This window comes from Centroberyx gerrardi, chromosome 7, assembly GCF_048128805.1.
Source record: "Centroberyx gerrardi isolate f3 chromosome 7, fCenGer3.hap1.cur.20231027, whole genome shotgun sequence".
In the NCBI taxonomy this organism is placed as follows: Eukaryota; Metazoa; Chordata; class Actinopteri; order Beryciformes; family Berycidae; genus Centroberyx; species Centroberyx gerrardi.
This window is the reverse complement of record NC_136003.1, coordinates 14753957-14763722: the sequence shown is the minus strand read 5'-3', so window position 1 is coordinate 14763722 and position 9766 is coordinate 14753957. Positions and strand designations below refer to the sequence as shown.

The window sequence follows — 9766 nt, the reverse complement described above, 5'->3', positions numbered from 1 at the left end:
TAAAATAAACAGGCGTTAGACGATGCCTTCGTCCGTGGCAGGGGAGTGCATACGTCTGGAAGTTGGACGGGCTGCGTGCGTCATGTGCTGCGGCTGCAGAACCGATCCGGCTCTCATTATAGTTCACACCACAAGCTGAAAGACAACGATTTCACGCTCGGTCCGCTTATTTGATTTATAGGCAGACGCCTGCCTGAATTCCAAAGAAACAGCCCATCCCCTCCCTTTCATTTCTCTCTCCATCCATCCTTCCATTCATCCATCCATCCATCTATCCATCCATCCGTCCTTCTTCTCCTCCCCTAGGGGCCGCTGGACGGAGAGAGAGGAGGCCGAGAGGAACGCACTTTTCCAAGGAGAGAGACAGAAAGGACGCTCTGCCAGGACATTTGGGCTTTTCAGTGCGGACGAAGGTAGACTTTGCGGGGCGGGGATGGTGAGGGACTTTGTCGGCACCGCACCTCGAACAGCCAAACGGAGATCATGAGAGGGTGTGAGACGGCGGAGAAGCGGCCGTCATATCCTCGTCTTTGACGATGCCGTCCATGTGTCCCTTGCTCAGCTTCTGGATGGCCGCGCAGGTGACGGAGAGAAGATGATGGTTGTAGCGAGGGGGGATGCCATTGAATTCGTTTGAGAAAATTGTTTCATCTACAGCGCTCGACTGCGTTGACACCGACAATTGAGAGGAAAACGGTATTTTTTCTGTCTCTTTTCTACTCGAGATTGTGCGCTCTGAAATAAGGCTTATCAGCAAATGTCACAATTTTCCTGGTGTCGAGGCTTGTCAGAGCGCATTGGTAAAACGACTGTTAGGTGGCAGGAGCCACATTATCGCCACACACTGTACCAAACATTGCGGATGTTTCAAAATAAATAAATAATAGTAGCTTTTTTCATTTTCACTGCCTTTTTAAGTCTTCAGAAACGCGTCTAATTCTAAAATGCCAAGTTGAACGGCACTGACCGCCGCGTAGGTAGGCTATTTATTTTATTATTTTGAGATTTATTTTCGACAGTTGACAGTTTGATTTAGTGAGGCCTGTGTGTTGTTGGGGGCGTTTGTATTGTCATTACATGCTGTCATGACAGTAAAAAATTGAATCGCCCAGCAAGGTGCAGGAGGCTGTGGTGCGCGCTGGTGATACAGGCATGAACCATGGAGAACATGAAACATTGATGTTAACTCGCTACAGTCTCCCCATGATTGCATGTTGGGGCGATTGCTGGTTTATATGGACATAAGAACGGACTAAGAAAGTAGATCCCGAAACCCCACAGCACTAGCCTACAGTGCAACCAGCCAGCCAACCGACCGCACATTTAATTTTCTCACACCCACAATTGGCCGCTGGCAGAGACGCACAGAGAACGAGACGGTACATGGGCGTCCTCGTCTGCTAGAGCCAGGGGCCGCATCTTACTGCTCTCCACTCGTCGGGTGCAGGTGTTCAGCATAAGCTTACAAGGCAACCCGTTGTGCATATGAGCCGTCCTGATCCAGATGGGATGTAATGTTGTGTGGCTGCACTGCTGAGCATTGGTCTCCTTCTCCGCTGCTTCGTGAAGATTGGCTTTCGGTGTCCAGAGAATGGCGCGGTTCGGAGATGAAGTGCCGGCCAGGTATGGCGGAGGGCCCGGCGGAGGGGGCCCGGGCGGCCGCGGTGGTAGCAGGCAAGGAGGACCCCACGGACACGGTCACGGTCACGGCCACGGCCACGGCCATGGCCACGGTCCTCCCGGAGGGCCCGGGGGCCAGAGAATGTACAAGCAGTCTATGGCGCAGAGAGCCCGGACTATGGCCCTCTATAACCCCATCCCGGTGCGCCAGAACTGTTTCACCGTCAACCGCTCGCTGTTCATCTTCAGCGAGGACAACTTCGTGAGAAAATACGCCAAAAAGATCACCGAATGGCCATATCCTTTTCTGTCATTGGTGTACAGTGAGTAAGACACTGCTACAGTAGGCCTTGCCGGGGGAGCAGGTAGGCCTGCTGTGCAGACAACTGTTTGATTGAATGGTTCACATTTTTTTCTTATTCCATGGGTGGGAGGCCTTACAGAAAGTCATAATGACAAGTGGCATGTAAGTTAAGCTATAGGCGGAGGCGATAGAAGAAATAGGCTACTGCATGTTATTTATAGTATTGGGACGTTAATGAATGGAGGTTGACCAATTACTGGTACTACCACCACAGGCCTATGAACCAGCCCCCATTATGAGGCTGTTTATCACTATCAATCACAGTTGTTAGGGTAATTCGCTGTCACGATAACGTGTGACAAGCTTGATACATTTCTCGCGCGCGTATCGTGTGTGTGTGTGTGTGTGTGTGTGTGTGTAAATTGGGGGGGGGGGGGGGGGGGGGCGCTGCTGGTTGCTGATGTCAGCATGTGCAGTGTAGGCCCAGCGCCTCACGCGGGAAGAGAAATAGGAGAGAAGAGGGGGAGGGGAGGAAAGGTGCGAGAGACCAAGAGGGAAAGAGAGAGAGAGCGACAGAGAAGCTACTATTTGGTTGTGTGTGTGTGTGTGTGTGTGTGTGTGTGTATGTCCCATTAGTGGCGCACACACACACCATATCTGGAAAGACACCTGCATCATGCTGATATGGGAGCTTTTGTGTGTGTGTGTGTGTGTGTGTGTGTGTGTGTGTGTGTGAGAGAGAACAGGTATGTTTGTGTGGGTGTTTGTAGGCTACATTAACTTCCTCATCGACAGTATTTCCATGTTTTCTATTTTGGAGACTACTCCTCTTAATCATACTGGATGCAGGCATCATTGAATGGATGTGCCATCATTTAAAATTGTGTGTGCGTGTGTGTGTGTGTGTGTGTGTGTGTGTGTGTGTAGTTAAGTACATTCAAAGATGTATGCATGGAAGCTTGTGTGTGTGTGCACACGCTCCAACCACTATGTGTGACAATGTTAAACTCCCAGCATGCCACTGCAATTTCATCTTTCAGATTCCAGCACATTGCACCATTCTGGGGAGAAATGGAGAGTGATTTCTCCATTTTCTGTTCCGAGATTTGCGTGTGTGTGAATGCATGCACACGTGTATGTGCGTTTGCATGTAAGAGAGTGTTAATGATGAGAGAGGAAATCGGAGTAATGATTGTATTGATCCATCCTGATGCTTGAGCCGTGACATAACTACACACACTAATTGGACTGCTCTGGTGAAATGCAGGAGCTACTTATAGTGCCTCTCAATCATTTCTATTCACTATCTAAATACAGACTTGTGTGTTAGTGAGAGAGGGAGAGACAGAGGCAGACAGAGAGAGAGATTGTGTGTGTAAGGAAATCTGATTTTGTATATAGAGTTAATTTCCAAAGCACTATGTATCCATTAAATATCTGTAAAATATAGATGATCTAGACTGTAAGATGTCATTTTGTCAACCTAAGACTTAAATTGCTTTTTCATCCTTTAAAAAAGTACCATAATTTGTTTAAACTTAGTGCTGCCAATCATTTTGTAAAATTATTTTCAAGTGGTGGATTTCTCATTTTTGAACAAAATTCTTAATTTGTGTGTGTGCACTTGCCCATATGCGCATAAGCCAAATGTCCATACTTGCTTGTGTGTCTCTGTGTGTGTGTGTTGTTTGTGTGTATGGTGGGTGTACATCATGCACTTAATTGGAAGAAGCATCTTGATGGTACTATATTGTATGCAAGTATGACGTGTGTGTGTGTGTGTGTGTGTGTGTGTGTGTGTGTGTGTGTGTGCGTGCATGTGCGTGCGTGTATTTAGGTGTATTGTGCAATGCTTCAGTGGCTTCAGTGGCTGTGAAATGGATGGGTTTAGATGTCTTCTGTTAGTAATTTCTTAAGTTATATTGAGAAGCTTTCAGACACTGAAGCATGCATATTGGTCAAATTTAAGATTTCAGAAGACTATTTCTTCAAATCTTATCTAATCACCATAAGTTGCAATGGCATGTAATTTAATTGCTAAAACAGTAGTGGTTGACGACTTTTGGATGATGTGTAACATTCCTGCTCTGCTGAGATTATTGAGTGTGTTTGTGGTTTGTGGGAACATGATGGTTGGTCTCTGATGGTCTGAAAAGCTGTATAGAAGGGGTTTTATATTATCTATGTTTTTCTCTGAATCTGTCCATACATTTCTACCTCCTGTCACCCTTGTCTTTTATGTTCCACTCCATCGCGGTCTCCTTTCCCCTTTCTCTTAATTTCTTTCTTTCTCCTATATCCAATTGATGTCTTTTTCTTCCGTCTCTTTCTCGTTCTCTTACTCCCTTGTGTCCTTGTTCTCTCTCTCAGTAGGCTATTTCCATAATGTGCCTATCAGGGAAATTTTCATTGTTCTCCAGGCGCTATTCAGTCCCAACACCAACACATTGACTAGTCCATTGTGGGCAACCTTGAGTACATTTGAGACAAAAGCTATCTTGGTATATTGTACAGCGTCATGTGGGAAATGACAAATAACCAAGCTGAGGTTAGATTGAGGCACAAAATGGGTTTCGTTATAAAATGCTATTTTGAGATTTTTTTTAACCTGAATCATCAATTGACATCAATTGATATTTAAAAAATGAAAGTCGCTGCATCTTGGGAAATATTAATTTTGCCAGTAAAGGTCTTGAGATAGTTAATAACCACTTATAATGTCACCCATTTATTGTGAATGATTGAGTCATACTTGCCTGATTCATGTTTAATTGCCCATCGACAGGATTAGGTCTTGCTAAATTGTCTATGTGCTAAACCGTGAGTCAGTTGAGTGAATCCTCCCTCTGCTAGAGCCGGTATAGTAACGCCACTGATTCACCTATCAATCATAAGGTCATCTCAGGTAACTCCAGACCCCACTGCACCACAGTGGATGCGACTGTGTGAAGGTTTCCGGTGTCTCATCAGCTGGGGTGCTTTCACACTGCTGGCTCAAACCAGACCGAACTGAGCTGAGCTGAGCTGTGCTGTGCTGACATGGTCATTCATGGCAGTTGCTAGAACTGTATAATGTAATAAGCAATGATTTGAAGAATTTTTGATAGTTGATTCATTAGATCATCAGCCAAGATGATTTGCCAGATTAATTTGTGCGGTTGATTTGGTGGATTTATGGCTAAACTGACTGATGTTTCAGTGAATGGGGATTGAAATAACTGCTTGATTCACCAGATTTATGAGTCTCAGTGGATTTACTATTCAGCAGATTTATGACCTGCGGCTTTATTTAGTTGTGAACTGACTCTGGGCCCATGGGAGTATCATATAAATAACTATTCTCTCACATCCACATTTAGATACAGTACACAGATATTTGGCTGTTTAATTAGAATTAGCATTGCAGAGTTCAAGTCTGTGACTGTACATTTCGTGTTTGAAACCAAGCCCCTAAACCTACCAGACAAACTGCGCCTTTTTCAAATAAAATATATACCAGCATTTACCTTTCTCACTGACGGTGGGTATGGGTAAATCTATTAGCCTACTATTACTAAGTAGGCCCATACACAGCATTATTGTTCAACAAATGTGTTTTCAGATATGAATAAACAAATAATCAACTCTCAGAAATGCATTTGGGAAGATTGAATGTGCATGGATAGATGTACATGCAGGTACTACTACCTAATTCAATGACAGTTACTGAAATAATCAATTGAAAGAAAGATAAACGCACACTGGTGTCCGAGTGAGGTGCTGCTAGTGGCAAAGTTACTATAGAAATGGGGAAAAAAAATGCTGCACACTCAAAGAAACAGCTTAATGAAGAAAGATTTAATGCTCATACCAATGTTTTGGCCATATTGCCTTTCAAAAAATTATTATTTTTGGAGCGGTTTCTTTGAGTGTGCAGTATTTTTTCCTTGTCTATAATTACAGAAATAATACCATGCAATATACCTGAGCAAATTTGGAATCAAGAGTATTTTGTGGTACAGGCGTAGTTCAGTTATACTAAGAACCTTATTTATCCCCGTGTTCATCCAAGCACGTCAAGTCAGTGGAAAACATTTAATTTCTGGACCAAAGTTTGGACCCAACATGAAACATGCACACGCACACATTCTCTGCACAGCCTTATTGACAGTTATTTTAGTTGCATGTGTGAACAAGGAAATTCTGAAATTCTGCATTGTATTTTTTTTAGCTCATTACACCCATTTGATAGACTGGTCAGTTCAGAAGTCTGAAGTTCTGATGAACAACACTGTACTGTATATAAAACACTTGAAATACATTGTGAAGCATCCTATTTACTTTATATGATTATTCAAAGTTTATATTCACCATCCCTACATCATAAACCTGTCAGAAAAAGTACATGTATTATAATCTATCATCTGACATCTGTTATGAGAGTATTATGAGCTTGTTATTAGCTATACAGCTGCTCCATAAAGTATTCAGCCCCCAGAATTTTTACATTTTATGGATTATAGCATGTTATATCACTTCTGATTCATAATGATTATCATGTGCTCTTAGTGTACTTGTAATGTGCTTATAAGTAACATGTTAAGTCACATTATCAGAATCTTTTCTCATGGACTGACTAAATAAATCTTGCTGGCAGTTTTTAAGTTGAAACGAGATGGATGTCTCTATGGAGGACAGAATTGGCCGTAATTAGGAATAAATTAATAAAAAAAACAAAAACATATATATGTACTGTATACATATATATATATATATATATATATATATATATATATATATATGTGTGTATATGTATAGGTATATATATTAATAAATACAAAATAAATACATACTAACCCAAAAAAAAAAGTTATTTCCCTATATATGTATTTCTATATTTATTTAAGTATTTCTCCTGACTCTTTATTGTCACGGTGCAATCCTTAATTGAATTTGCCTTACTTGGCTGACAACAAAGCAAGTTTGTCTGCAACAAACTTCAAGTCCTAACTTCACAATTAGGCTATAAGTTGGCCGCTGCCAAGCAGACTGGCCAGGCCAAATGCTGCGATGATTAACCTTGTGATATCCAGACTAATCAACAGATTCAGCTGCTACTGCAGAGGACAACAACGCTTCCCCTGATTACATGCTTTTCCCTGTAGAGGCAGTGAGTGTCTGACACTACGGCCACTGAAAAATCTTATTGAAATACAGAAACAAATACTGAAATAAATGAGTAGGGAAATAAATTAATGTTTTTTTTTCTTGATTCCGCATTGTTTTACTCATTTATTTATTGAATTATGTTCACTTTTATTTTTTCATTTTGCTATTGACAGATTTCTCTGCATGTTATTTTATGCATTCATTTATTTTTGTATTTATTAATATATTTATTTATTTATAATTTTGGCCAATTCTGTCTCCATCCTGTGTGACCTCAGAGATGGAATCTGTCCCGGATCGACTGTCTTACTGACCTTTGACCTTAAATCCCCCTTGTGACCCTGCCAACCCCATATCTGGTGTCATACACTCGAGTTACTGAAAACCTTAGGCGGTGGTATGTGTGTATGAGTGTGTGTGTGTGTGCATATGACAGTTTGTGCATGTTTACTGTAAGTGCATTTTCTTATATTCAGTTGTTTCTATGTGACTTCGTATATGTATCAGCTAAGTTAATTGTTTAGACCCCTATATACAGTATATGCAGGACATTAATTTCAATACAAACACTCATGTACACTACACTACACAAACACACACACACACACACACACACACACACACGTACACACACCATATGGTGTTGTCTGCGTCATCAATGTCCATTATAGCGTGTTTTTCCCCTGCTGTTGTAAATGGAGAGGAAGTCGATAAATCTTCCAGCTATCTATAGTAACAATGAGCTCTTTATGAAATACAATACGCATAATGTGTTTTATATATTATATTGTCCTGCTTTTTGCATTTTGTTTGATAAATCAGTAAATCCATCAAAAGAAATAAAATAAACCATCTTTACACTTAACCAACTTGTTACATAACAGCAACAATGATAATAATAATAATAAACATATTTTTAAGTTGAATTGGCCTATAAGGTGTCATAAATATTTAATTTATAGAGACAGTGATAATGGACGATGTTCTGCATGATTCCTTGACTTTACAGTTTTTCTGTGGCTCAACCCATTTTCAGTGATGCAGCTTGATTTCCATGAAAAATTCTATGATTGCAGAATCATGGAAAAACAGGGTCTAATATATACAGTATATATGTGTGTGTATATATGTGTGTGTGTGTGTGTGTGTGTGTGTTCATTCAACAAAATCTTTGAGCATGCCATTAGTTGATATGTGCTGTGTTTTTGTGTGTGTGTGTGTGTGTGTGTGTGTAAAAGTGCCCTAATCCCCTAGTTCCATATCCATTCCTATATGACCGAGAATCAATGAGATCAAATGACCATTCAGGACTATTGGCTTCAATATCCGGAGTCAGCTGTTGCTCTGACTAGTCAACCTCCCTCTTCTGTGTCTTACAGATCTTATCCTTGTACACCGCTTTTCGGGGATTAAGATACACCATACTTTAAGAGATGCAGCCACCATGCATTTTTGATATGGGTCTCATGCTTTCTAAGGTTAAAGCTTGCTCAATCCATAGAGTATTATATTAAACAGAAGGCAGTTGGGACAGATAGGCAGAGCAAAAACACAAAAGACAGCATGCTACACATTAGTCGGGTACACACTGGTCCCCATCCATGATTCCCACCCAAACTATGTGTATTTTGTTTTATAGCCTCCCATGATGTTAACCATGTCAATGTATTTGGTTTTCAGTAAAGCTACACATACCATGGCAAAAAAATTATATGTATCTTCATAGATGCATGCAATGTAATATTTTATGCACAAGATGGAATATAGGAGGCGGTGGTTTAAAGCCTTGTTGCAATATTGATAGTCCTACCACAGTGTCTTGCACCCATAGAGCTATGCTGCATCCGTGCCCTTAGTGTATATGTAGGAGTAGGTGGTGAATGATTTTAGTTCAGTCTAAGGTACAGAATATGAAACATTTAATGGTGTTAGACGAATATATGCGCTGATAGACAAATACATCTAGAAAGAGCAAATGCTAAAGTTCTCAAATCCACCAAACTCATGCCTGTCTGGTGTACTACCAATCAAAATAAATACAAAGCTCAGTCTTGAACATTTTTGCATGACCAATAATATTTAGCTATATGTTAACATTAAAGGCAGCCACTGGCTCTTGAAGAATGCATTACAACAGTGGCACTACAACTAAACTAGCTAATGGAGAGCCATGCACGTACACAACTTCATTATACAGTATATTCTTTTAAAGGAATATTATTAAATAGGACATTACAGCCAATATGCATTTGGTGAATCTCTCAGATATCAGATAATAGGTTTTGAAAGTGTTTATTATAATAAATGATTAAAAAGCAAAATTATAATTGACCCTTGCTATAGTTGCTCATAATGCTTATATTTGTCTTTGGAGCAATTTCCTGGTATGACATTGTATGCTTGTATTTCCCTTTATTCTGTACTGTTTGTCTCAACAAATTGCCTGGAGGAAGACATTTAAGTGTTTCAAGTCGAGGAGTGTGTCTAAGTCAGCAGCAGCTAGTTTCTGTTGACATATTTAGTGTACCTTACCAAGCCACCAGGGAGCAAGCCAGGCTCTCGCTTCCTTTCCTTCACTGCCCAACTGTGTGAGTCATGTCCAGAGACAGACATAGCCTGGATATCCAAAGAAAGAACAGAGGATAAAATGGAGAAAGTGGTAAGAGAGATAGACAGACGGAGAAAGAGAGAGAC

At 40.8% G+C, this 9766-nt stretch overlaps 1 protein-coding gene across 1 annotated transcript in view; it reads left to right on the top strand.

Annotated features, from left to right (window-relative positions):
- Nucleotides 1-1591: 1591 nt before the first annotated feature.
- cacna1aa (calcium channel, voltage-dependent, P/Q type, alpha 1A subunit, a) overlaps nt 1592-9766 on the top strand; it is a 90664-nt gene continuing 82489 nt past the window's right edge. The window contains exons 1-2 of the mRNA XM_078284510.1: nt 1592-1697; nt 1746-1917. Coding sequence (XP_078140636.1) covers nt 1592-1697; nt 1746-1917 — 278 coding nt within the window. The remainder of the gene's footprint in view (nt 1698-1745; nt 1918-9766) is intronic.